The 27,625-nt window shown below is 49.7% G+C and overlaps 2 protein-coding genes across 2 annotated transcripts in view; one reads left to right on the top strand and one right to left on the bottom strand.

Annotated features, from left to right (window-relative positions):
- The first annotated feature begins 3,875 nt into the window (after window positions 1-3,875).
- CDK5R1 (cyclin dependent kinase 5 regulatory subunit 1) lies at window positions 3,876-4,996 on the top strand. Its single transcript, XM_052785021.1, has one exon. It carries the CDS (start codon window positions 3,953-3,955, stop codon window positions 4,856-4,858), a length of 906 nt encoding a protein of 301 aa, XP_052640981.1. The 5' UTR covers window positions 3,876-3,952; the 3' UTR covers window positions 4,859-4,996.
- Window positions 4,997-6,081: 1,085 nt separating this feature from the next.
- The window catches only part of MYO1D (myosin ID), a 162,772-nt gene continuing 141,228 nt past the window's right edge, over window positions 6,082-27,625 (bottom strand). Inside the window, exon 22 of the mRNA XM_052785020.1 lies at window positions 6,082-9,504. Within this exon, the coding sequence (XP_052640980.1) occupies window positions 9,348-9,504 (157 nt within the window). The 3' untranslated portion in view covers window positions 6,082-9,347. The remainder of the gene's footprint in view (window positions 9,505-27,625) is intronic.

Genomic DNA, 27,625 nt, shown 5'->3' with positions numbered 1-27,625 from the left:
AGGCCTCGGATCCCCTTGAAAGCAGCTCCACAATGATTTTCCTGAAGGCTTTCGCACCCGAGGCACCTGCTTCAGAATTGTCATTGTGCTGTGCTAGACCAGAGCCACCCTGTGCAGCCAAAAATCTCAAGACGGCTGCAGCCACTGTCTAGACCATTAGGCCAGTTTCTAATAAAGGGAACAGCGCAGGTTTCCCCTGGAGGCCTGTATTGCATGCTATTGTTTTAAAATAGACTAGATTTTAAATGTTTTATCCCTCCCCCCACCTGCACTGGTAGGAAGAACAGGTGAGCAGGTGTTCCTCAAGTCCTCGCCTCCCTGCAGGAGCCAAACCTTTTCCGGCGGGGAGGCGAGTCGCTGCCCTGGGCGCTGATCAGACTGTCATTATTTACCTCTGCTGTGTTAGTGTTTCTTTTTTTTTTTTTTTTTTTTAAACATCTGATGTGAGACAGCTTGGCCCTTCTGGAATAACCTAGTGCAGCACTCGCCGGGGATCTTCCTTGTTACTGTTCCAAAGTCATATATGTGGGGGGTGGAGCACGGTGTATTCCAGCATGTTTCATTTTATGGTGAGGTTACTAGCTAGGTTTTAATGCCATTTGGGCAGTGTAAGCTTCTGCATCTCTGTCCTGCTAATCTTTATTTTTCCTTTCCCCTCTGTCTCTCTTTCTCTCTTTCCCTCGCCACGTTTTTCTTACAAAATTTATATTTTGTAAAAGGGTTCTGTTTTATCAGGAAATATTTTGCTTTCACACTGAATCTTAGACTGGCTGAATTTTCTGCTTTCTGTTCACATTTTAACCTCTCCAACACTTTATTTTATTTTATTTTAATTTCCATCTCATCCAGTCAGTCACTGTTTGGGTTTTTGGCACCATCAATATCAAATGTACAAACGGTTCTTGCTAACCAACACCAGGTATATCTGATGTTCAGATGAGTTCCAATAAAATAATTTTTTTTTCAAAAATCTGTTTCCTGTCTTCAGCTGCCGAGGCAGATCATGGGCATGTTTGGTGCAGTTTCTCTCTTTGCTTAGGGAAGGGTGGATTGCAATGCAAGCTGCACGCCTGGCAGGAGCTCATGAAAGCATTGTCGGTGGTGATGTTTCTGAGATGGGGAGTGTGAGAGACCGTGTTTTAAGCAGCATCACTAAGGGTTTATGGATTGTGGAGCAGTTTCTGGCACATCAAGTTTGAGCTCTGCCAAATGAAGTTGTGATATTATTATTACCATTATTATTATTATGGTGAAAAATGAATTACATCTGACCTCTTGCACCTCTAGCCTTGATGCTGTACTGGAAAGTCTCACATTGTGTACAGCACCGTGCATAGATTCCTCTTAAGGCTAGACAGGGTATTTCAGATGTAATTGAACTGACACAACATCTTTAATTTTCGTGTTTGAAACTCGTGTTTCTCAGACACCAGCTGGTTGAGGTGGTGCAGGTCTTTCGGAAAGAAACCTGGCCTCACAGGCAGAAAAATGTGAGGGACTTAACTCCTGCTCTTACATGTGGCTGGGACTGCAGGGGAAGTGCGTTTCTAGTTTTCTTAATAGGTTTTTTGCACTATAAATAGCTTTTAAGATATTTCCCAAAAGCAGCTCTGGCCAGTTCACTGTAATGCCACTTAAGTGGCATTTTTCCCTGGTGATGCTTAGCTGTGGCCATGCTTTGCTGATTTAGGTTGCTAATCAAAGGTGAACGAGGGGAAATCCGTTCGTGGAAGCGGAGCTGAAGCCTTTGTGTGCAGCGGTGACGGTCGCACGCAAGGTGCTGAGAGGGAGTGAGGTGGAGATGGCCGTGAAGTCCTGCGTGTCCTCGGCGAGAATGGTGTCCAGCTCCGGCTGTTGTCCCTCAAAGGGGACAGAATTTGTCCTGACCCAGCGGATGATGACAGGGGGAGCAGGCAAACCCCTGTGCCGGAGGTGGAGGAGACCTGACCAGGAGTGAGGAGGCAGCAGGTCTGCAGTGATGTGAGCTCAGAGGCACCTGGGCTGCCTTGTGCGGGGTCAAGGAGGTTTAATTGCATGTTAGTCATTCAAACCGCCTGTGGAAAGCTGGGATTTTCCGAGGTGTCTGAGGGCCTGCCTCCCACCTCCAAGTGTATTAAAATTAGGGCCAAAAAAGCTCAAACGGTAGGGCTTGTTGTTAAACCCTTTTGGCTTAAACTTCAAAAGGCTTAAGTTAAAAAGCAGGCTTTTGTACAAAGGCGAGTTTCATGCTGCTTGGGTCCCTGTAATATTTTTAATGGACAAAGGGATTTCTCAGTAACGGCAGTGCTGCTCGGGCTGGACTCGCACCGTCCGTTTTGGATCATTACATGGAAAAGCCTCTAAAGCTGTTTGTAAAGAGGATATACAAAGAGGAGACCATTTGACCATCCCTTAAAAACCCAGCTCCTGTGCTGGGCTGGCGCCACTTTGAAGGATGTTTTTGGGTGCATTGGGACAGGTCTGTCCTCACAGTGCTGGTACTGTGGGTCGGTCCCGAGCTGCCCTTGAACCAGGAGCAGGACAGGTGGGGACAGGCAGGTTTTCAAGCCCTGCTCTGTGTCCTGCTGCTGAGCACCGGCTTCATGGTGCTAGCCGCCGTCGTCAAGCTCGCGGTGCTGAGAAACTGGCTGCCCTGCCTTGGGAGGGGGGACAAAAGCCATATTGGAAAAATCTCTCCTGTTTTTTGCTATGTGTCTGCACCTCAACCTGCCGGGCTGTGCGTGCTGCGCCGAGCACAGCACCGACCCTGTCGGAAGCAGCAGCTTTGGCAGAGCTTTACCCCAAAGTGAGATTTTTTTTCTTTACCTTCCACATGCTTTAAACCCCAAGCGTGCGGCCGGCTTGTCCAGGGCCGGTGTCGGCCAAAGCTCCTGTGTGGCCTTGCCTTGGGACGGTGGCTTTGGGGATGGACGGCCCTTTCCAGTGTGTCCCCCCCCCCCCGCTGCCCTCTGGGTTGTCGGTCCCGGGGCACTGGGCGGCTGCCGTTGTGCCCCGATGAAACGGGGAGTTTTGGGGGGGGTTTGACGGGAAGGGGACGGGCAGCCGCCGGCCTGGGGCAGCGCTGGCTTTCGGTCATCCGCCAACCCCCGACTAGTCCGGTGTCGGGGTCAGACCTCCCCCCGTTTCATTGCCAGCAGCAGCACCGGGGGGAGGAGGTGACGCCCGGGGACCGCCCCGGTCACCGGGGCCGGAGCCCAGCGGCCTCCGCCACCGCCGCGCTTGGCCGGGGTCGGTAGGGGCCGGGCGGCGGCCGAGCGGCCTTTGCGTGTCGCTGCAGGTTGCGCAAAAGCGGGCCGGGCTCCGGCGGCCTCGGGGCTTCTCCCGGAGCCGGAGCTGGAGCCGGAGCCGGAGCCGCTCCCGTGCCCTGCGGGAAAGGGGAGCCCCCGCTCCGGGCCCGGCGGTGGCTTTACCCGGGAGCCTCCCGCGGGCGGGCGGAGCCCGGCTGGCGGCCTTTCCCTTAAACCCCCGTCCCGGCCTTTGCAGCTCGGTCCCGGGCGCCTCCGTGCCCCGGTGCCTGCGGTGGGAGCGCCGCCCCCCCCCCCCCCGGCCGCGGGGCGGGACGGGCGGGTGAGGGGGCGGGGCCTGGGCGGCGAGGGGCGGGGCCGCCGCCCGTCGGGGGAGCGCGGAGAGGAGAGGCGCGGCCCGGGGGCGGGGCCTGGGCGGGGGCGGGGCGTGGCGGGGGGGTTGAAGGAGGGCGGTTCCGCCCCGCCCCTTCCCCGCCGGCGCGGCGGGCGCACGTGGCGGGGCGGGGCGGCGGCGGGCGCGCGCACTGCGCCGCCGGGAGCGCGCGCGGCGGCGGGGCGGGGCGAGGCGCGGCGCTGAGCGGCGGCGGCGGCGGAGCGGGCAGCGAGCGCGGGGCCGCGCCGGGGGCCGGGGCCGGGGCCGGGGCCGGGGCCGGGGCTCGGGGCCGGGGCCGGGGGCGGGCGGCGGGGCCCGCCGGTCGGCCGGCGCCATGGGCACGGTGCTGTCGCTGTCGCCGAGCTACCGGAAGGCCCCGCTGTTCGAGGAGGGGGCGGCCACGGTGGGGCACTACACGGCGGTGCAGAACAGCAAGAACGCGAAGGAGAAGGGCCTGAAGCGGCACTCGCTGATCTCGGTGCTGCCCTGGAAGCGCATCGCCGCCGTCTCCGCCAAGAAGAAGAGCTCCAAGAAGGTGCAGCCCAACGGCGGCTACCAGAGCAACGTGACCCACCTCAACAACGAGAACCTGAAGAAGTCGCTCTCCTGCGCCAACCTCGCCACCTTCGCCCCCCCGCCGCCCCCCGCCGCCGCCGCCGCCGCCGCCGCCCTCGCCTCGGCGCAGAAGGCGCCGCCGGCCGCGCCCGCCGCCGCCGCCGCCGCCGCTACCCCGCGGCGGGTGGTGGTGCAGGCGTCCACCAGCGAGCTGCTGCGCTGCCTGGGCGAGTTCCTGTGCCGGCGCTGCTACCGGCTGAAGCACCTCTCGCCCACCGACCCCGTCCTCTGGCTGCGCTCCGTGGACCGCTCGCTGCTGCTGCAGGGCTGGCAGGACCAGGGCTTCATCACGCCGGCCAACGTGGTCTTCCTCTACATGCTCTGCCGGGACGTCATCTCGGCCGAGGTGGCCAGCGACCACGAACTGCAGGCAGTGCTGCTCACCTGCCTGTACCTCTCCTACTCCTACATGGGCAACGAGATCTCCTACCCGCTCAAGCCCTTCCTGGTGGAGAGCTGTAAGGAGGCCTTCTGGGACCGCTGCCTCTCCATCATCGACCTCATGAGCCCCAAGATGCTGCAGGTCAACGCCGACCCGCACTACTTCACCCAGGTCTTCGCCGACCTCAAGAAGGAGAGCGGCGCCGAGGAGAAGGGTCGGCTGCTCATCGGCCTCGACCGGTGAGCGCCCGCCGGCTTCCCCCCCCGGGGATGCTCCCGGCCCCGGCCCCGGCCCCGCTCCCCGCCCGGACACGCTGCGCTCGCCCCGGCCCGGCTCGGAGCTGCTGCCGCTCCCCCGGGGCCCGGCCCTGGCGGGGGGGGACGGGGACGGGGGGGACGGTCGTCCACCGCCGGACCGGAGCGCAGACACCCCCCCCCCCGCGGCCGCCGCCGGTTCCCCCGCCCCGGGCCGCTGCTTTCCAGCCGTCGCCCCCTCCCCATCCTGCGGGCCCGGGGCTGCTGCGGCTCCGCCACCGGATTGAGTTCAGCAAATCGGGGAGGGGGAGGGGGGAACAACCCCCCCCCCGGACCCCCCGCGGCTGGGGGAGCGGAGCGGGGCTCCGCGGGCTGGCGGCGGGGCCGGCCCCGGTCACCGCATCACCGGGACAAAGACGGGGCGGGGGGGGGGAGGAGGAAAACCGACAAAAAAAAAAAAAACCCAACAAAAAAAAAAAAGGAGAAAAAAAAAATATTGCTCGAAAAGCTTCACCGGAGGCGGCTGCGCGGGGCCGATCGTGACTTACCGGCGCCGGAGCAGCCGGTAACGGGACAGAGAGGCGGGCACGGCCCGGGGCCCCCCCGGCCCCCCCCCCTCCCCTTTATTTATTTTCTTTGAAGAGACTCGAATTTCCCGAGCGGGTCTGGGTTAAGGGAAATAACCGCTACTGTATCATGACATCAATGTGAAATGTCTTGTTCCCATCGTGCACTGATCATGAGTATTGTGTAAAGGATCTACTTGAGTGTGCAAGCAAGGAAAGAATCTACATGCTGCTATATGAATACTTTTAGAACAAAAAAAAAACCACAAAAAAAAACAAAAAACAAAAACTACTAACCTACGGGGGGGGAAAAAGAAAGAAACCCTTCTTTATTCTTTCATTGTTGCTTTTACAGTGGTATTGCGCATGCAAACAGGAGCATTTTGTGTCTTCAAAAAAAAAAGGAAAAAACAGATAAAAAAAATAATAATCAAAAGAAAAACCTTAACGAGAGATGGCTGTAAAAATTACACCCATGCACAAAGACCCGACACCACCCCAATACCGCAGTCTTGAGCTGGTATTCCCTTATCAGGCCTGGGGACTGATAAGTTTTTTTGGGTTTTATTTTTTTTTTTTTTTCTCCGTGTGCACAGTTCTAGTTTAGTTCTGGTCCATCGGGCGTTAAACTTGCAGATGAGAGGGAGAAATAACGTGCCATTTATTTTTATTTTTTATTTTTCACTTGAAGCTCTTCATTGCTGTACATTGGACCCTGCTAATGATACATGTGTACGTACGTTTTTTTAGTGCAATCTCTTCTGTAGATCTTTGTTGACCAAATTGGTGGGTATTGTTACCTATTAATTTATATTTGTCTCATTTTGTATGTATGTGTATAGTGTGTTTGTAAGTATGTGTGGTTTATAACCTGACCGACTGTGTCATGGGGCTCAGTGTGCCTGTAATTTAATCCCCTCCCCTTATTTTTATTTATTTTTGTACTGTGCTGATTAAATAAAAATGCACTGACCATCCATTACACGGCAGCGGTTCGTGGCGGAGTCTTTTCTGCAATCCCACACCCCCGACGCCCCCTTCGCGGCGCTGGGAAATTGGATTTGCTTTGACGAAAGAGGGGTTTAACGCAGCCGCGGGTTTAATCGTGTTACCGGCGCTGGGGTCACCCCTTCGCTGGGGGCTGGCTGAGGCGCTGGGAGAGCGGTGGGGCGAGGAGGAGCACCCAGCATGTGAGAGGTGAAAAATCGGGTTATCGGGACGCCAAAACTCCACTTTCCATCCGTGCACCACCTTCCCCGAGCCACCGCGCCGGTCAGAAACTGGCACTGCCATAGTGGGATGCAACTAATTGGTTTTTTTATTTATTACAGTGAATTATGTAAACAAACCCTCAATTCCATTATAGTAGGGTTTTTTTCTGCTCTTTTACACATTAAAATATCAGCGATTTAAAAAAAAAAAAAGTTCATTGCATTATTGCCCCAGGCTGAAAATTGAAATTCAATTTAGAAATAGTTAATTTATGGGAAAGAACAGGAATATATATATTCTATATATTTTTATATATATATATATATATATAAAACCAGAGCAGGAACAGATATTATATTTTATAAAGACACATTTAATCACATACAATATTGCCATCTCATAGTATTAGAAATTTCCTAAACCTGCGATTTATTGCCGTCCATCATGATTTGATACAACCATTTCGTTGGAGGGATAGTGTATAAAAGTGCTGATTAAATCTCCTGCCACTACCTTGCCTACAGGTTAGTGTTACTGGTGGGGGGGATGACACACGTTTGGACTAGTAGATATAAAAAGCGAGAAGTGCAAATAGAAAGGCACAGCAATGACGAGGATTTTCCTTCTGATGCTTCCCTGGGAGGATGCAAACAGGAGCTGGGGTGTCCCATGGCTTCAGCGTTGGCGTTGCTCCTGCTGAGGAGCCGATGCTGGGATTAAATGAGGAGGTGGAGGGCCCTCGGTGCTCCTGAGCTGCTTGTGTGCGTGTGCTTGGCAAGGTTAGGAGCTGTTGCATGGGTGGGACGTCGCCTTCAGGCTCCCGATGGCCCCAGTGGTGGTGGGTGACTTGTGTTGGCCAACATCTGGAAGAGCTTCTTCCCGAGGACTCAGGGCAGACCTGATGCGCAGAGCCCTCCGGCCCAGGAGCCCGCTGGGCATCCCAGAGCTGCTTACTGGGAGCAAGCGCCAGTGGCTGGGATGCGGCGCTGGGATGCTGGTGGGGGCTGGTGCGAGGCCAGGGACTATGTGAACGGGAGGCCTCCGGCATGGGGCCTTCCCAGCAAAGCGCACAGGAGGGATTAAGCTTGTCCCACTTAAATACAGAGCTAGAGCTTCTCTACACTCGAGGTTCCCCTTAACCTCGGGTCTTGGTGGCAGTGGTCAGGGAGAAACACTGCAGCGACCTGTCCCTACACCCTGTGTCCATGGCATTGCTTTGGGAAGCCTTTCATTAACAGGTCATTAGGTGAAGAGCCTCTTCCAGGCTTTCTAATTCCTAAACCGCTCAATTAAACACGTGCTCCCTGTTCGCCAGCTGGGCTGGAGACAGGCGGCCCCCAAGGTGGGGTCACCGTGCAGAACCGCAGAACCCCCCCGCGTCCAACAGGCTGGAAATCCTGACCTGACCAGCAGTGCCAGGACTCAGTACGTACAATCCCAACAGCCCCGCAACATCACACGGCCTCCTGCGCTCAAAAACCACAGCAGCAGCCCGCTATGCAGTGGAAATAAAAAGCTTGTTAGTATATACGGCCCTCCTGTAAACACCAAGCTCAAGGTTATCTGAGCCGGACAGATGTGGGTGCCGCGCAGTGGGGAAACGTGATGCCATCAGACAAGCCAAGGTGATGCACAACGCCCCAACACCCGCAGCTGGGAAAACCCAGGAAAACTCTTCGAAGGAACAGCCTGGATGTTTGCAGTCGGGTTTGCACTGCTGCCCCTCGCCTGGCGTGGACGGACGTGCCCGGAGTTAAGTGTTAAATAGTGCAAAGCGAGGGAGCCGCGGCCTCGGCCCCCGAGCTCCACGTGTTTCTAGACTAACCCACCTGCAGCAGGGCCTTTAGCCCTCCCTGAACCTCAGCGCCGGGACTAACACGAAGCCACGTGGATCATATAAAAATTCAAGCAAGGCCACTTGGTCCAAATGGGAGCCCAGCAGATGTTAGGTCACTGGAGAGGGTAATTAAGGCAAAAGCAATGTAGGATTAAAAAAAGTAAAACCTCTGCACTGTGAATCCCACTCTCCTTTCTGCTGGTGGACCTGTCTCCAAGCAAGGTGCCTTGATGGGTTAATGAACTCCAGGCAGGAAAGCAGCAAGTCTAGAGGTACGTCTCCACGTACCATCCCAACTCCATGCGTGCTGGCAGGGCTGGAAGAGCATGGAATGTCTCCCTGGCGTGGGAAGCCAGCCCTCCTTTCCAAACCTGGCTCCGGTACCATCAGGATTTGGTCTTACAGAACCAGACTTCCTGAGCCGGGTATCTTTGGTTCCTCCAGTGGAGGCTGCATAATATTGCAAAAAATGACACAAAAAGGAAACACAGAAGGGCATACTGGAGAGGGTTTAAGAAATCAATGTGGGAGAGGGAGAAAAAGGTGTAAGTACCTATAAATGCTTTTTTTGGACTAATTCAGAAGCACTTTCCTGATATCCTGGCCTGTTTTGTAAGATGGATACAGGTCACTGGCTATTTTAAGCCTTTGTTGCATGTGGTAGTAAAACCCTCTCCTGAATTTGGGTTTGCTAAACCTCTAGCTTTAGAGATCTTTTTAGGCGCATGACCAAGTCACAGCTGAGCATCTCTAAATTAATCCCCTTGAAAAGTCCAAGGCACAGGAAGGGTGATCAAAGCCCCAGTCCGTCTTTCCTCCGCTCCCTCTCTCTCTGGGCTCGCTGCATCAAACGGAGGGGGATGCTAATTCCCCGGCACGCAGAGGATAAAACCGGAACGATGCTTGGTGAAATCCGGTTGGGATTGGTTAATCTTGGTTTCCACGGAGACGGTGCATTTCCGCCCGTGCAGGCTGCACTGGACCGGGTTGGTGACGCTGACTTGCAGAGCGCGTTTCTCACTGCAAAGGCAAAAGGGAAAAGAAGAGTCAGGCAGGAGGGATGGGATGTCGTTACCGTTGCTCAGACCTTGGTGCAAGGCAGGGAGAGGTGTTTTTGGATCAGGCAGCAAGCCGAGCCCACCGCTTTAAGCCAAGCCGCAGCTCTAAACCCAGCTTTCGGGCTTGGTTGATCCCTGCTCCCGCACATGAAGGTCTCCCATGCAGGGAGACGTGCACCCAGGGACTTCTGCATTGGGATCAGCGCTGATGGGGGAATATCGCTTCATGGGCAAAGCAAAGGCCGGGTTGCAAAAGTCCCGGGGTCTGCTGCCAGCTCAGCCACCCACTCGCCGAATGACCTCACGAGCAGTCACTCCTATCTCTATAATTACAGTAAGGATGATGACATCTCTTGTTCTGAGCTCAGAGGTTAAAAGTACAGCATGAAATAGCTAAATGAATCACAGGTAGGGTGGTTGGTTTTTTTAATTCCCTCTCCAGGCAGACAGACAGACAGACCGACCGACCACGCAGCCTCCTGGGGTCGGAGTGCCCTGAATGGAGGCAGCGGCTGGCCGGGCACAGGCACGGGGACAAAACTGTGTCACCGCAAACCATTCCCCAGCTTTTTAACCCTTTAACTTAGCTTTGGTGTTAAAAATTATTCTCATGAGTGAAATGGGGAGTTTCTGCCACCCAGATTGGTTTTTCCTTGGCTGTTTGGGTCACTGCCAGCGGGGGACATCAGGACAGCACGGCCAGATGGCTGTCCATCTCTGCTCCAGCTGAGACAGGGTCAGGGATGGCTGGCAAGGATGTTCCCCTTTGCTAAAGGCCATAAAAGCCACTATTCTGTATCACAAATAACTTTCCTTGTACCATAAGCAGAGAAATGCCCGGCTGTTGCCTTGGGCTGGGGATGGAGACGTGGTGTGGCCAAGCTGATGCCTGAGCTCCAGTCATGAGCTCTTTGGACCAGCAAAGAGCGGGTGTCATCGAGGCAGGAGAGCAAATTAGCAGGAGAAACGCCTGCAGCAGATCTGTCCCCCTGAGCCACCGCCAGCCTGGGGAAGTGGGAAGAGATGTACTGGGACTTGGCCTTTGGGAAATCTCTCTTGTGACCTCAACCACACTTCAAATTCCTGGATTTCCAGCGTTTCTTAGTATAATATTGAGTGGTTTAAAGACTCAGTGGCATCAACTCCAGTGGCATCAACTCCACTGCCTCTCTCGATGCTTTAAATACATGGAGGAGGATGTGCTGGGTTTCTGTTCTGCTGCGTTTAGCTTCCAGACCCGAGGTCTTGCCTTGCTTGACCTGTTACAGTTTTTTCACTGACACAGCCTAAGTCCTTCATGCAGCACAGGCTTAGTTTTTACTTCATTAACACAAATTGTTCAAGATGTGTCACATTCCATAAGCCACATTTTTACCCAAATAATTAAGATGTTCACCGCTTCCATAAAAATGAATGGTTGGTTGGTTGGAGGGGTACTGGCAGGGCAGCAGCACACAAAGCCCTCACGTTGTCCCAGGTATTAAATACTTATTTACTCTTGCCTCAGTGAGTTGAGGCTAAAATCCCTGCTTAGTTTGCTATTTTTACCGTGTCTTAGCAGAACGAGCCGCATATGCAGAGGAGCCTCTCGGAGATTCCTGCCATCATGTGCTTGGAGAGCAGGTTTAGCATCAAGTGTCTGTAACAAGGATAAATGCTAACGACTTTCCTTCTCCTCTCCCACAGCCCTCATCAAATTATAGGTAAGAAGATCGAGGGTCTGTCGCTGTTTAGAGTCAAGCTCTCTTGACCCTTTTGCACAGCGATAAGGAGCCCAAACCAGCGGAGAAGTGTCATTAACCTGAATTTTGACCACAAGCAGGAGCCAGGCCTGGAAATCAAAAGGTCCTTGATGTATTTTGAGCCCTGTGGCTGTGGGACCTTAAGCAAGAAGCTGAATCTCTCTAGGTCCCAGCTCCTGCTGGAATGACATCAACTAAACACGTCTACATGAAGCTAACATTGTCCTGGGATAGTGGGCTCTGGAGAAGATGCTCTGATCTTCGCCCTGTGTAACGTTTCCATTAAATAAGGACTTCACTTCCCCCACCATGTTTTCCAGGCCCCACCATGACAGTACTCATTCCCGGTCATACATTGATCATGTGTTGCTTTTCCTTGTGTGAGAAGAGGTTTCAGCCTCAAAACCTTTTGCTGGCGGAACAGGACGGCTCTTGAATGGCATCCAAACAGCAATCCACATGGGGATTTGCAAGTCCACAGTGGGATTACAAATCCCATCCTTGGTCTTCCCCGCTAGGCAATACAACACTGAACCCTGCCGCCAGCTCCACAAGCAGCTCGATGTGCTGGGACCTTGAGTGTCTTGGACGCTGCTCCTGTGCTTGGTCAATTGCCAGCAAAGAAGAGGTTGGAGGAAATGTCAGTTTGGTTTCCAGTCCATCAGTCACATCAGCATCGCACCTGTTAGTGCAGCGGCAAAAAGGGGAGATGACAGCTGCTGGCTGCCCTGGAGTAAGATGGTTTATTTATTGACTGAAAGGGAGAAAACAGCTGCCTGCATCAGCTGATAAACCGGATTAAAAGACCTTCCAAATCTCACTGCTACAACGAGATTTTACCGAGTAGCACAGCTGGGGAGATGCTTCCCCAAGTTCCTGCAGAATTTAGAACGCAAAGGAAGAGTCTGATGGAGATGGTCCAGCATAATCCTGGAAATCCAACAAAGTCTTCCATAGACAAGGGCAACACACAGTGAAAATATCCTTTGGGGATCATTGGTGCTCTGTAAGACCCCGAGCAAGACACTGATGGCAGCGAAGGCAGAGACAAGTCCCACTGCCACTCAGACCTGGGCTAAAAGCTGTGTTTTCACTGCATAATCCTGTCCCACCACAGTACTTTGCTCTTCCACCTCTCCATCTCAGTGAGATGATTCAGCCAGGAAAAGGTTGTTAAAGTGAAATTAAGGTGGAAGAAAGTTTGCACTATTAAATTTCAAGCTTGGAAACACACGTCTATTCACCATCCATGCTTTAATTCCTTAAGTATTTCAATGGTTGCTACTATTTAAGGAACATTCATGAATTTACTCATTACTTGCAAATAATGTTCTGGCCTTCTGACAATTTAAAGGACCAACTGGGTTTCATATTAGAGGGGGAAGATCTTGTCATTTAAAGACTTAAGGGCAGAACTGAATGTGTTTATGACTATTCTGTGGCTAAAGACACAGTCACAGTGCAGAGAGCTAAAAGTGACATGCCCAAGGTCACAGAAAACAGTGTCATAATTAAGAGCTAAAACCAAATTCTCCAACTTTCACGATCTTTTATCAGATGATAAATCTTTTTATTAGATGAGCAACCTGCCATGGCAGTCCAAATACCAGTCTCTTCCTTCATCCTGTAGATCTACTTGATTCAAGGACCTTGCCTTGGTTCAGACCCAGTTTCTTATCAAGAGCAACGTCCAAGCTCGCCCGTCTGTTAACAGGCAATGACTGCCTGCACGTTACGTCCTCAAAAGACAGTTGGAAAGTTTTTGCTGCCTGGAGAAGACCCCTGCCCTCATCCTTTTGCTTTCATCCCTTGTACTAATTGCATCCCAGCACCTCGCAGAGGTGCTGTGTCTGCTGGCAGGAGAGCCCTGCCCTGCAGATCCGACAGCGGGATGGCCGGGAGCCTCCGGAGCTGTCACTAGATTGACCCTTACTACAGGCTGTGTAGGAGAACTTGTTCCAGACATTAGCCTCTGTTTTAGTAAACCCTTTAAGAGGCTTCCGAGACACTTTTGCTGTCTCTCTTGTACAGACACATATTTAGGAGACCATCTACAAGATGTCAGAGCTCATGTAGGTACCAAGCACAGCTCTGCCCAAGACCAGCCCCATCTGATCGCAGCTTTGGCTCTTCACCAAGCCCCAATGTAACCTGCACACTGATGGAAGTCAAGTCAATTAGGACAAAATGACGGATACTGCTGCCGGGCATCTTCTGGGAAATAAAATTACTTATTTTTAACAACGATTCCATTAGAAGAGACAGTGAGATGCAAGCACTGCCTGAGACTCTGCCAGGGAAAAAATGCCAGCCCCCAGCATCCAGGCGTGAAACTGCCTGCAAAATGTAAAAGAAAAAAAAAAAAGCGCTTTCGTGGGAAAGTCAGGATCAACCCCAGCACTGCTCCAGTCCTGCCAGGGAACCACATGGTAATTTCTGTATATAATAAACCACATGATAATTTCTGTATATAACAAACCACATGATAAGTTCTGCATATATTAAACACCTAGGTGTTTGTGTTTTCTGAAAACACAGGTCTTTTTATATAACTGCAAACAATATTTTTGGGTGGAAACAGCCTCTCTTGACATCCTGGTGGTACAAGCCACAGCCACTGATCTCAGCTGGTTCTGTGGGCTGGGGCTTCTCTTTGCTCTTTGGATTTCATGGCTCAGTGAACTCTGCAGGACTGGGTGACTTCTCTTCCTTCATCTGCTCCAAACCATCATAGCATGCAAACTGCCTTTATCAGCTCACTTCGCTCATCTATTGACTCGCACTCATTAGAGGACTTAATGGCAAATAGTCGAGGCAATGGCTCTGGGTGGGAGCATGCGTGTGTGAAGCACCACGAGCATTGCATGAACAGGGTCTGTGTGTATGGGAAAACCACATCCTGGAGTGAGAGCATCGTTAGAAATACAGCACGGGCTGATCAGACGCCCGGGTAAACGCTGGCAAAAGGGAAACCAGCAGAGAAGAGATGACTCCAAGTGGAAGCAGACTACTGGCCCATGAAATATTAGAGTTTTGACTGAGCATTTAATCTAGGACCTCAGGGAAAACACAAGCCAAGTAGCGCATAAATGGCCACAGACATCTGTCAGCGCTGTTGATAATACAAAAGCATCTATGTCGCCAATAAGTGGTGGGAAGCAAAATGGCGAAGGATGAGAGTGGAGAAAGATCAGAGGGAGTTTCCGCAAAGACAGAGGTGTAGGACTGGAAAGTTAAATTAATGTATTGTTAAATAAATGTTAAACATACGAGATGCTTAAGAGCAAACACAGGTGACCTGGAATGCCTTGCAAGGAGCTGTGATGATAGGCATGAAAATACAGCAAAACAGTCGTCGATGAGATATTAGTTTATAGCTGTGAGCTCCGTCAGGAAGCACAGTAGGCTGCAGAGAGCCGGGAACATGCCGTGCCCAAGGACAGTGGTACCTGACCACGGTCTGAGGTGCTCCAGAGATGCAGCCCCATCACTCGCAGGGCTGGGAAGGAACAGTTTATGCAGATTTTCCAGGGTCTTTCAATGACGTGCTGCCTGCCTATGGACGCAGCTAATGCAATCACAGAGCAGGAAGTAAGTTCTTTTTAGGAAGCAAAAGTTGGGTAGAAGATGGTAAAAAGCCAAGCACAGTAAGTGCCTGATTTTCATGACAACAAACCAGAGGGATTTAAATGAGGCTAAGCATGCAATGCAATGTGAAATGAGGGCTCAGGAGCAATAAACCGAATGGGATGTATTCCAGAGGGGATTTTTTTAAATGATCAAAATCTTTCTAGAGGTGTCTTTCTGGAAAGACAGGCATCACTGTGGACTACTTGGTTAAGGCTTCAAGAGAGTGTGCAGCTGTAAACAAGATGTTAGGAAGCATTAGGAGCAGGATGAAGAATACAGAAAAAATTGTAACACCTTATATAAGTCAGTGCTGCAGTCTCATCTGGATACCGGCTGCAGGCTTTGAGGGGGTTCAGCATTGAAAAAAATATTAAAAGGCTCACAGATGAAGGGAGGATATAAAAAAGAAACCAAAAAAGCAGCAGCTATATTCCGTACAAAGAAAATACATAAGAAGCGGAGAGAGAAACTAGAGAGGTCTAAAAAAAGGCAGATTTCAAGGCTCTGCTTCCTAACAACAGCCAAAGAGACAAACAGTAATATTGAGAATTTCAAGGTGGGTTAAAATAGCTTTCCAGGCAATGTGTAATCTCGCTGCTGTGGATCACTCCAGGCTGTGGCGCTCACTGCTACTGGGTGGCACAGAGGTGAGAAAAAAAATGAGCAGGGTCTAAAATGACATTGGCTATAACATAGGTAATAAACATTTATATATCTGAGTTACAACAGGTGTCATTTTTGGAAAAGATAAGTGCCTTCTGCATGAGGGTTTAAAGCACACTGGCTCTGCAGGCTGCATATTTGGCAGGGGAGGGATGGGGAGAGATATATCTCGTCGGACCACTTGTGGTTTTCTGCAACTTGTGGGACAATGATACTGGGGATATTTGGGCTCAGAGGAAAAGCTATAGTTCTCACTGTGAAAATTAAACCCACAATAGCTTAAACAGAGACCAAAATAGGAACATCTAGTTTCTCAACATGCACAAGCGTGAAACCTGCACCGAAACCTCATGTGCATTTTGTGTCACCCTGGCCGTAATCTCTCAGTTTTGCACAAGGAGCAAAGCACCACGTGGGGAGAGCCGCTCTGTGCGCAGGACCAGCACGGTCCACGCCGCGGCTGCGAACAGAATCATCCCCTGCTTTGGGGAGCTGGGGCAAGAGCAATCCCTGGGGAGCCATGGCATGAAGGGCATCACATGTAAATAATCCTGGGTGGGTATTTCATTCCAGGGAGAGAGATGTCCTGCTGCAAATACTCAGAGCCCGCAGGCTGCCGGCGCTCCGGCACGCTTCATCTTCTCTGTTCTCCTGCTGCCTCTCGGGGGGGCAGTAACATTTGAAGTGTGCGCAGCTTCAAAGCACCGGGTCCCACTTCCAGAAGAGATTTACACTCTTGGAGCATAAATTTCCCTAAGTAAGACTCAGATGATTTTGACAGCATCACCCCTGTGACTCCTTGGCACACTTCATTCTTCTTTGCTCTACCATCAGAGGAAGAAAACACCTTTTCTCATCCAGCTCTTATTAAAACACCCTGGCTTATGTAGCTACAGGAGGTTAAAAGCAATGATTTACTATCCTGTGTACCTGAGAAAATAATTTAACGTCCTCTTTGCCTCCTTGCGCTGGCTGCTGGACTGTATTAGCACCACCAAAGGAAATCCCCCTCCATCCAGTGGTCCCTTTTTAGTGCAGCCCTGAAGCTGCAGCTGGCAGCACTCTTCATCCCATGGGTTTGGTTACCAACACTGAGAAGCCCAGGATGAGGAGATTAACCGGGACCCATTTTCGGGTGCAGATCATTCCTCTCTGCTCATAACTCAAGAGCAGCTGGATCAGCAGGGGATGAACATGCGTGGTAGGTAGCGTGCCGCTCATTCAACATGTGCTGCATTACTCACACGTGCACCGAAGGGACACGACATCCTAAACCACAACGGGTTTTCAAAATCTGCTTTGTGAAATCCTCTCTGAGGTCTTGCACAGTGAAAGCACGAGACAAACAGGATGTTTTCTCAAACCGTTACTTGCTTTTTAGAGACATAGGGTTGTTGGTGTTGTGGAGCTCTTCTGTATCAGGTGGTCTTGGCTGAGATTAGACATTAAGATAGATCAAAGCTATGGAAAAGAGAGACTATAAAGAAGTCAGACATGAATAAAGGAGATCTCAAGTCAGGATCAAAAGGCCTTCCATAGTCAAAGGTCAGAACAAGTCCTCCAGGCATTTTAATGTCAAGAAAGGTCAGCTGAGTTAAACATGGCTCTGGCAGGTCCCTTCTCACTGTATGGTTTTTCAAAATTGTCTGCAGTCAAGCGACAATTGATACTGTGAATTTTTTTTCAGACTTCAAAACCAGCAAATGTTTATGGCTTACTTCTAATACAGTTTTGTACCTTGTGGTCTATGTTCAGGCAAATCACCTCAGAAGCTGGAAGAAGTGGCTTTTCTAAAGCACTTTTTTAATGTGCAAGAGAAGGACCTGGCTACAAACTGCAATCCCACATCGTTCCACTGAAAACTCAACCACTCCACTTAAAAAGTGGCTTTCAATCTTTTCTGGCTCAGACTTGCCTGTGTTTCATTTTTCTCTGCAGCTCACGCTGACATCTATTTACCAGCACAAACCACAGAGCCGCTCGCCTTCAGTTTTGGGAACCGTACAGTACCATGTATTACAACATCATGCTAGCGAGTTGCGTCAGCAACTCTATTTTTGCCCTTTTAATGAGAAACAAGATTTGGTAATATCTGTACGCTACCAGTGAAAAGTGTTGTATGTGCCCAATGGCACATAGCAAGGCAAAAGCTAAGTCAGCTATTAGTACTCTGGTCTGCTGGCGTCTGGCCGGTGCACTGAGACGGTTCCTTATATTCATGTCTGAACCATAAAAGCCACTTTCCTAAGAAGACAGCAGCTGCCACAACACTGACGTGCTTTTTTCATGAAGTGTCTGCGGTAGATCCAGGTATATTCCTTCCCCTCTAGCTGAGGTGTAAATCTAGTCCATTAAATGTTTGGCTGTCTCATTCTTAAAACGCATTTATTCCTACTTGAACCCAAGGTCAGGCGGTCCCAGAGCAGTGCTGGCGAGCTGCAGTTCGTTCTTCATTTATTTAGTAACTGGGGCATTTGTGCATCCATCCTCACTAGCCAGAGAGCACTTTCCGGAAAGTCAGTGAGCTGTAAAATATTTCTGCCTCTTCCAGCAAACCCCTTTGGTTCACGTGTTTCTGGGCAAAGGAGGATCCCCAGGGTGATGGGGCAGGGGCTGCTCCTCCCCTGCCCTCTCCAGGGCTGTTTGCCTTCATTGGGAACTTGGGGCAACAGCCAGGTTTCAAAGAAAGACCCAAGCAGCTAAAGAGGAGGTTAATAGGGGTCAGGTCCCAGCCATACATCCTCACTACCCATGGGGACTGCAGCCCAAAGCTCTTGTCTTATGGTGGGAAAGCCCTAAAAAGTGGTTTTGAGACATCACTTTGCAAGTACGCTGCATGACGTACCCTAACATCCCCTCTCCTCCACCCCTGGGAAATGTGATCGAAGTAAAAAGTGAATGTAATTATCCGGTCTCACATGAAATTCAAGAAAGGGATCAAAAACTAATTGAAGCTTCACCCTCCAGCTGAACTGGGGCAAACACTCACCCGCTCGACTCCCAAACCCCAGCCCTAACACGACCACTGTCTCCAAGCAGAAGGCGTTGGACTTTGGGGTGAGAGAGATGCACTTTAGGCACCTAAGCTCAGCTATAAAGCATACCCTGATCTTCTTACCACACTTGGGCTACTAATTAATCCCCCCCTCCACCCACCTCAGCACAGGCACGCTGGCTGCGAACAGCAAAGCTTGGGCAGCGCTGTCGCCCTGCCCGCAGCAGGCATCGGGCTCCTGCAGCCGTTGCTGATGCTCCCGGCGTTCTGCTCCTATTGAAGCTGAGAATTCATCTACACACTTCAAACAGAGAAGTCTCATTCTTTTTTTCTCTCCTTGTGTCATCAGCATTCAATGCCTGATGCAATTTATCCCTTACAAAGCACTCGCTAAAGTTGGTCAATGGTTTTCTGGATAAAAACGTGCCTTCACTTAAATAGGGTATTTCCCGGGAAAGCTCATCAAAAAAGCAGCTTTCAAAAAAAAAAAAAAAAAAGGCAAAAAAGCACACCCAGTGTGTTAAATATTTTATTTCCTCCAGCAGGCAAAATGAAAAATTTCCAGACCACTGAGTGGGGGTGGAGAAGGCAGCTCCCAGCCACCATGGGAGTGCCACGACAGCACCCACCTACCAGGGCTGTGACTAAATAGACGGGTTATTGATCTAACACCCTAACAGCAGGCATCCCAACATGCCACATGCCCAGCTCGAGTGCTTGGGACTGCAGGGAACTGTCTACTCTAAAATCCACATACCACTCCTTTTCCCTCCCTTGGTCCCTGTGTGTGGTTCGATACCGTAGGAATTAAATTCACTCCAGAATTCAATGTATTTTGCACTTTCTCTACAGCTAAAATTGTAAGTCTTGCATCAAGTCTTCAGCACGCTGAAGACTCACAGACTGGTGATATGCAACAGTGTTTTGGAGGAAAGTAAAAGGATGGGGAGAGCTGGGCATGAGATGTGGGGTTTGTGGTACCCGCTGATGTGGGAGTACAGTGGCAGGAGGGAAGGCGCTTGCATCATTTCCATCCTCTCAAATCAGCAATAACATGACAAGAAGTGTCATCCAGGGCTAACCCAGGAGCACCTGCCTCTGCAAGGAGCGGAAACCAGTTCTGGCACAGAATCATGAAATGAGTGATCTCGTTAGGTAAGAAATTATTTCTACGGCTGTGTAACATCCTCACTGCCGTGGTCTGCCCTGCCTACACGTGTGGTTCCGGTGTGCTTTGCAGCTCAGTTTACATCCTACTTATTTTTGGATAAACAGAGGAATTTAGTTTCTGATGATGACAATTACACACATTGTTGTCCGGCGATGCATGCCCCTTGCCTTCATCTACTCAAACTGACCCAGTTCTCAACATCAGCAGCTTTCCCGGGGTGCAGCACCAATATATAAACTACAGCTTCTTCTGAAGTCTCCAATTAGTCATATTCTCTCAGCTATTCTGAGTCCTGGCAAAGCTTTTGAGAGTCAGCTCTCATCTGGCTTTCTGCTTTAGTAGGAGCAAACATGGCCGCAAGACGCTGGAGTGTTACATATTTTATAAAAACCACTATGCCAAAAATATGATTCAAAGTCCTTGGCTGGAGACAGAGTAAAAGCAGAACATCAGCTCATTCACAGGGTTATGCCAAGAATCCTGCATTATAAATGCACCAGCACATAAATAAAATAAGACCACTTAGGAAGATGAGCACAGACTTGCCTCCCGTTTAGGACATCACAGACCTCGATTCCCAGGCAGGCTGAGAAGCAGCAAAAGTCCTTCCTTACATTTTCTTTTTGGCACTGGTCCTTGCCCTCAGCCAGCCAGTGGACTGAATTCACCGGACCCGCATTTGTTGGGGTATATGCAGCCCACATTTGCAACATTCCTCCTGAAAGGATGCTCTTGGCCTGGTTAGCAGATGCTGATAAAATTCTGCTGGCTGAATTTTTGAAGTTTAAGGAAGGAAGAAATTCTGAAAAAAAATACTTCAAAGGGAATCCAGCACCTTTCAGTCATCTGGAATATATTTATTCAACTCCTGCAAGAACGTGAGTTATAGGGAGCTGACGGTGAGGACAATAAGTATGGGATTATTCAACTGTTTACCACTCAAATTTACAAGGGGGCAACAATTTTCTAGTATCAAACAGTGGTCGAAATAGCTGACAGGTGCATTACGTTGGAAAATGATGCCACAGCAAAGCGCTGCTGTCGCCCTGTCATATCCCTTCGATAGAGACATAACCTATAGTCATCCTGATGGATGAGCAGCTCTGCTTTTCCCACTGGTACATGCAGGGCTGTGAATTAAACAGACATTTTTAGAGTCTGGCAGAGGTCTGAAGTCACAAAACGTGGGAAGCTGCCACCGAGCTTCATAGAGATCCCCTAAAATTATTATAAAAAAGATCAAGTGTGCACACTTTTGAAGTTCTCTCCTCCTCTTGTTTTTTTCCTTATTATTCTTTGGGACCGATCTGTGGAAGTGAAACTGCCAGGAAGCCAGCACAGATAAGCGGGCGGGCAATTTGCTAAGGCAAAGCCACAAGCTCAGCTTCTGCCGTCACCAATGGCTGTGATGCCACCGGAGCTGCGGGAAACAAACGGATCCAGGGGCTGGCAGCCAGGAGGACGACGGCACGAGGGCTCTCCCCACGCGGAGGGGCCGGGAAGCAGGGTTGCGTCGTCGCATCCCACCCGCGGCTCCGTAAGCTTCGGTTCAATAACGCCTCCGCGGGGCGGCCGTGCCGAGGACCCGGCTGTCATTGTCCCCAGCCGCCCTGGCTGCGCTCCCGCCCTGCAGCCCGTGAAACGCCGAGCTGCTGCGCAGGCAAACAGCTCAGCTCCATTATATTCCGCACACATCGCCGCTGAGCTCATTAAAGCCGGAGCCGGGAATGTAATGGGAGGGCTCTGACATCCCGGGGAACATCCACCGCCAGGTGCACTCGCTCGGCACCACACCGCGGCTTCGGCACGGGCATAATTCACCCGGCTGCCTTTGAACGGCGTGTGACAGCTCGTGTGCGCGTGCAGGGAGGGGGTGATGGAGAACGACTGCTTTTAGCACTACAGCTCTCAGTCACTATAGCAACCTGGATATTCATCATCCCATCTGATGCTTCATTTCTGCCAGCCAACCAGGGTTGATGCAGAGCATTGAGAGATGGGTTCATTTACTGCCTCCTATGATTGCTGCTCGGTGCACCCCGGATAACCCCTGTATAAGCTAATTCTGCATGAATTTCCCTTTCTGATTTTTTTTTTTTTTTAAAGTTTACTGGGGACGGTCCTGCTCACCGCCGGTGCAATAGCAGAAGCACTGGCGCAGAGGACTTTCGGGCAGGGTGTCACCGTGACCTACTTAGTGCAGGACGAGGTGACATCCTGTTAAATTGCCAGTAGCTTCCCGGTCCTCTGGACCACTCTGTCCGGTAGCAATGCTGAACTAATCTGACCCTGAAGGCAGATTTCTGACAAGGAGGCATGTACCTCTGGCCATCGGTATAACCTTGCTCTGTCAGCACGAGAGACGTCTCCCCTCCTCGGCTCCTCTGACCTGGAACAGCTGTGCTTAATCCTGCCTCTCTATTTCCAGATCTGATCTGAAAACCTAGATTTTTCTCCTTTTCTAATAGAAAAGAGAGAAATTAGCTAAAGCTTCAGGGGATAGAAAAATGCCATAAAAAACCAGAGGTGTTACTGTGCTGTATTCTCCTGCAGCTTTTCTCCCAGAGAGAAGCAATGTTCCTGTTCACCCTCCCAGTGTGAAGCAAGATTTTTATCACGTAATGCCTGATAAAAGGTCGCACTTTCACGGGCAACCAGTGACACACACGAGCATTTTCCCCAAAGATTTAGGCAGGCAGTATCAGGGCTATCCAGCCTGCAACCACCAGCTCGTTCCTGAAAGCTAAACCATGAATTTTTATCAAAGGCGAACGCAGAGGGGTGGGGTGTGCTCAGGTTATCACGGCGGCGTTATGCCAGCGAGGAAGACGGCTCCTCCTCTCCCAGCATCCACACTGTGACATTTTAGCTGAGGAAGCTGATTCATCCTTCAATTAATGACAGGCTTTTAACCTGATGTTGAGGAGTCTAGCTGAGGTCTCCCTCCTGTTAAAAATGCCTCTCTCTATGGCCAAAAGAAGAATTACTCGAACATAGTGATTTTTCTACTCCTTGGGTTTACGCTGTCCCCCCTTGGGAGCCATTTGATGGGGAAGGATGTGGCAGCAGGGACATTGCGGGCAGCACAGTGTTTCCTTCGAACACATCGCCCTGCCAGGTGCCTCCCAAACTAAAGGCAGTTTAAAACACGTACCGGACCCTGCGGAACAAGGCAGGGAAGAATGATTAGGCAAAGGATGACGGACAGGAAGGGGAAGGGTAAGCAACAAGTCAGGGTGACTCAGGGCACAGACCTCTCGATTGCTCCATCGTCACATCCAGGTTTTAGCTTTTGAAGCAACTGCTACTTCCCTCTTATTTCCTGGAGCAAGAGCACACCCAGGGCCTTTTGGAGGAGCCCAAAGAGATAAAGCAAGTATGCCAGGCTTAAAAAAGGATTTTAAATATGAGGGATGTTCAGAAGGTCAGAGGGAAGCTTAGGAGCAGATCGTATCAAGGTTGGTGCTACTGAAAAAAACCACTGAGAAGAGGCTGGGGTCTCAGGAACACGAACCCAGATCACGGAGTGACTCGGCGCATTTGTCTTTTTGGCTGCCAACATCCTTGTGGGCTATCAGTGGAGTGCCCAGAGGCAGAGGGTATTTTAGGGATGATGTTTGAACAGGTTTACAACTGTTCTCAGGATGTCAGGGGCTGATGCACCTTGTCTACACCAAAATTCCCCAGCAATGCTGTTTTTTTTAAGGTCCTGAGAAAATTTGGCCTCCATTTCCCAGCACGGGATGGCCAAAAGATGGGGATGGTTGGTCATTAAGGAGAATTTGGATTACAGAAAAGAGAAGACAAGAGCAATAACTGCAGCAGGCAATCATGAGATGGACAAATTAAGGAGGAAATGGGGCATTTCAGAAACAGCAGGAAGGAAGAAAGAGGATGGTTGGACTGTGCAGGGTTGTGAGCAGCCTCCATTCCTATAACACAGGGAAAAGTTGCTCTACTGCCTCAAAAATTCCATCGTGTAAAATTGTCCATGCGGGAAAGGCCAGCTGGAACCAGTACTGACATCACCTCTGTATCAGCATTACAGCATCCCAATGAAACATTTTGGGTCTAATCAAATTTCAGGCACGACGAAAGTCATTACTGTTCCAGTCGAAAGCATCGGAGTGAATCAGGTTTGAAGACATGAAGCCTGGGGAGAACAAACAATGAGGCACGTTTTGCAAGAAAGATTTTCCTTCCACTATGACACTTAAAAGTAATGAAACAAAGTCTTTCCAGTACTGCACAGTACCATGCAGGTAGTTGAAAAGAGGAATTTAATTCTGGACTCCTAATGTCCTCTCCAAGGACCAAGAGCAGTCAGATTAGCCTAAAACAATGTGACAGCCGACCTGCTTGGTATCAGCCACAGGCACTCCCTGGAACAAAGAACCGAGCTGAAAAATATCACCCTATGACTAATGATTAAAGGCAGCCTATTTCTCTACATTTCAAGCCAGATGATTCCTAAGAGCACCAAACTTTCACTAGGTTTCCTTAATATTATGGATTCATGATGCCCTGCAAGGCATCAAGGATGCTTCTTAGGACTGGGAGTTAGGCTATACCAGGAAATCAATTTTTTATGTGATGGCAAAACAACGGGCAGGATTTTAAGTGGATCTTCTCTATTCAGAGAGGTTGCGTGGCCAATTTGGTTTTTATTATTTCAGGAGCATTGGCTGAGATGTTCCAGAGTGGTCTCAGTATCACTTCTGCAAAGTAAAGGGCTCTGAAGCTGCAATCCCAGAATAAAAATGCTGGCACTTCTGCTTCCCTTTGTTCTCTTGTCTTTATTCACTGATATATTAGCACAATTCACATAGGCAGGAAAAAAGGCAACTTGCTGTGAAGAGAGACAACTATGTCTTATTTAACTACCTGACCTATTTCTGCTTTTCCTTTGCCTAACTTATTCAACAAGAAGTTTGGATTTGCAGAAATAGCTGAAATAACTGTGTTGGATCATGTGAAAAATACTCTTCCTTGTGGCAAAGCCAGCATGAAAAGCAGGTGTATAAACAAAAAGATTTTTACTTATAGAAATGAAAAGTTTGGAGGGGAAATGCACATTGCCAGGCTGATTCCCACTATATTCAGCATTTGCATATTCATTGCAACAACATATAATTTTCATTTCAGGGTATTACGTGACTCCGCTGGAGGACAACACCTATGTAAACACAACGTGGACGTATACATTCAAGCGTCTATCATCAGCTACCCAACCTGGAAACACAGCAAATCCCTACTGTTGGAAATGCAACTTCTTGCTCAGTAGGCAGGGTGATCTCATTTTGGAAATCACAGCCTATATCAATATCCCTGCCCTATTAGATGGACTTTTAAATGATCTCAGGAGCACATCACACAGCTTTCGGCAAGGCGAGGCCCAGGGAAAGTGCAAGAGATGATTCAGACCAGAGAGAAGCGCTGGGGAGGGATGGCAGAGGGCTGAGTGACTGCTCGTGACCTGCCAGTGAGGCTGTCAGTGCCCTCCATCTCCCTGGAATAAAAACGGGTCTGTTCCCAAGCAGGCTTAGGATGCAAGCTTCAGAGCGCAGACACGTTACTAGGCACAGTAAAATGCTTTTAATTACTGTCTGGCACAGTTTGCATTCTCAGCTGCAAAAGAATCGATCCTTCTTCCTATTTTTCCTTGCAGCGGAGGGTACAGTTTTTACTTAAATGCTATTTCTGTTGACGAGCGTCTTTCCTTCCCACCCCCGACCTGCTGCTTCATGTAGATTGGAACTAATGCCAAGGGCTGTAATTACTGGCAGTCACAGGCAGCACCACTGCAGCGACTCCAACAACGTCGCCATTATACCAAACAACTCGGGACCCTCCTTGCCTTTGGATTCAACCCTCTCCTTCGCAAACACCCCACAGGGATTCTGCAATGCACCGCCATGGTTGCAGGAAAATGGACCTGGTGACCTACAGGGTTTTATGCTCCTATATCAATTTCTCCAAATACAGGCAAGTTTGGCAAAACAGAGTTATTCTAAGAATAAAAAATGGCATGATATATCCCTAGGTTTCCAGTCTAAGACGGATACTAATCACTTCACAGGGCTGTGGCAAGGATGAATAACTACAATCCCTGAGCCATGTCGAATGCTGTTTGGAGGTACCAAATGGTGGTAGGCTTACCATTATCATATCCATCTTTTAGTAGGCAGAATTATCAATATTTTCCGCTTCTATATTTCAGAGTCTGTGCTAGGAGAAATCAGCAGATTTACACATGGCACTGAGAAATTTGCTACATCAACCAAATGCCTGCAAAGCTAAAGCCATTAACAAATCAAATATCTACGGCTCAAGCATTCAGTATTAATTTATTTTCCTGCAGTCATTACAGCTGAGCAAAATATCTTCCCCCACCCCAGTTTCTAATCAGCTTCCACCCTCCTCTGGGCTTACCAGAGTTAAATCTTTCACATTGCTCTCTGTGATAAATTGAAAAATTGAGCTGCGAATGGGAAAAAATGAGTTGCAAAGCAAATGCTTCCACTAGTAATAGATTAACTCTTTGTTCCAAGGCTATCACATAATTTCAAGAGGCTTCCTATATGTTTTCTGAAGAGCCATTGCAGTGACAAGATAAGATGCCACCACTGTGAAATAATCTCTAGGAAAAGAATCATTCCTCGAAGGGTATGCCCGCACATGAGCTAGCTGTAGAGCTCAATGGTAGCACTACCAAAATGGCAAATTAATCCCTCATCTCAAGACATAACTTGCACGAGGACTGTCTTACACTCATCTTAACACTTTCAAATACTTTCCGCTAACATCACAAACAAGAAATATTCTTCAATCTAATTTAAAAACTGCATCTGAGGATCTTGGGTTTTTCCAACACAAAGTTTTGTTTGTGAGTGGCAGAGGTAGCTGATGAGGGTTTTCAGTAAATGAGATAAAAACAATCTTTTTGCGAAACTGATCTGTTCTCAGTCTCATGATTCTCCCTTCCTGACTGCAGCAGAGTGAACTGGTCTTCTTTCCCTTCGCAGTCCCAGAGCTTCTCTTTTCTAGCTCCAACAGCTCTATACGCAGAATATACTAATAGGAAAACAGTTGACAACATCCAGGGCATCTGTTAATACAACAGCTAGAAATAAGGAGAGAACGGCAGAATGATATGGCGGTCAGATCTCTTAATACACGAGCACGCAGTCATTGGACCACAGAGCTTGGAAACATGTTGTACACAAAACTAAAAACCCAACATGAAAAGCTAGAAGATCAAAAGGAGTGAGCGTAGGTGCGACCCCTCGGGAGAAAAGTGCTAATGCTCTCCCTGATCTCGTCTGTCTTGGCGCAGATCCTGCTCTTACCGAGGCGATGCACTGAACGACATCCATATTACGCCAAGAGTTCGGTATTAAGCAATTTTCTGTATCGCTGGGTGAACTTTCATGGCTTGTGCAGTGCAAGCGATCAGGTTAGACGATTAGAAAGACTCTGCCTGACCTTGAGATCAATGAAAGCCCTCCTTAAGTCATGCAAGTTTCTCCAGGGCTAAAATCCTGCCACGGACACGGAGAGCCAACAGGCTTATTCAGATCACTGAGAAACAGAGGTCATAGCAAACCTACTGCTGCCAAATTCAGTGCAGCATCGTATGACAGCCAGCGCGAGCTACTTAGTGAGCCAGTCTGCAAAAAACCTACCTGAAAATGACCTGGCAGCTTATAAATCTACTTCTGTGCTTTCATGAGGCACTGCCTCGGCAGCCCTGCTTATACGCAGTGAGGTCAAGCTTGTGGCATACCATTAACATGCCCCGGTCCTGATGCTGAAAGGAGATAGAGATTCTTTTTAGACCAGCATTTCCCAAAGGTGATGATACTCACTTGACTCTGTTCTG

This window comes from Harpia harpyja, chromosome 4, assembly GCF_026419915.1.
Source record: "Harpia harpyja isolate bHarHar1 chromosome 4, bHarHar1 primary haplotype, whole genome shotgun sequence".
Classification (NCBI taxonomy): Eukaryota; Metazoa; Chordata; class Aves; order Accipitriformes; family Accipitridae; genus Harpia; species Harpia harpyja.
Note: the sequence above shows the minus strand (reverse complement) of the source record. Positions and strands in the feature narration are given on the sequence as shown.

What these genes read in the sequence shown, in the direction of transcription:
- CDK5R1 (XM_052785021.1), top strand. Translation starts at nt 3,953, where the DNA reads ATGGGCACGGTGCTGTCGCTGTCGCCGAGCTACCGGAAGGCCCCGCTG.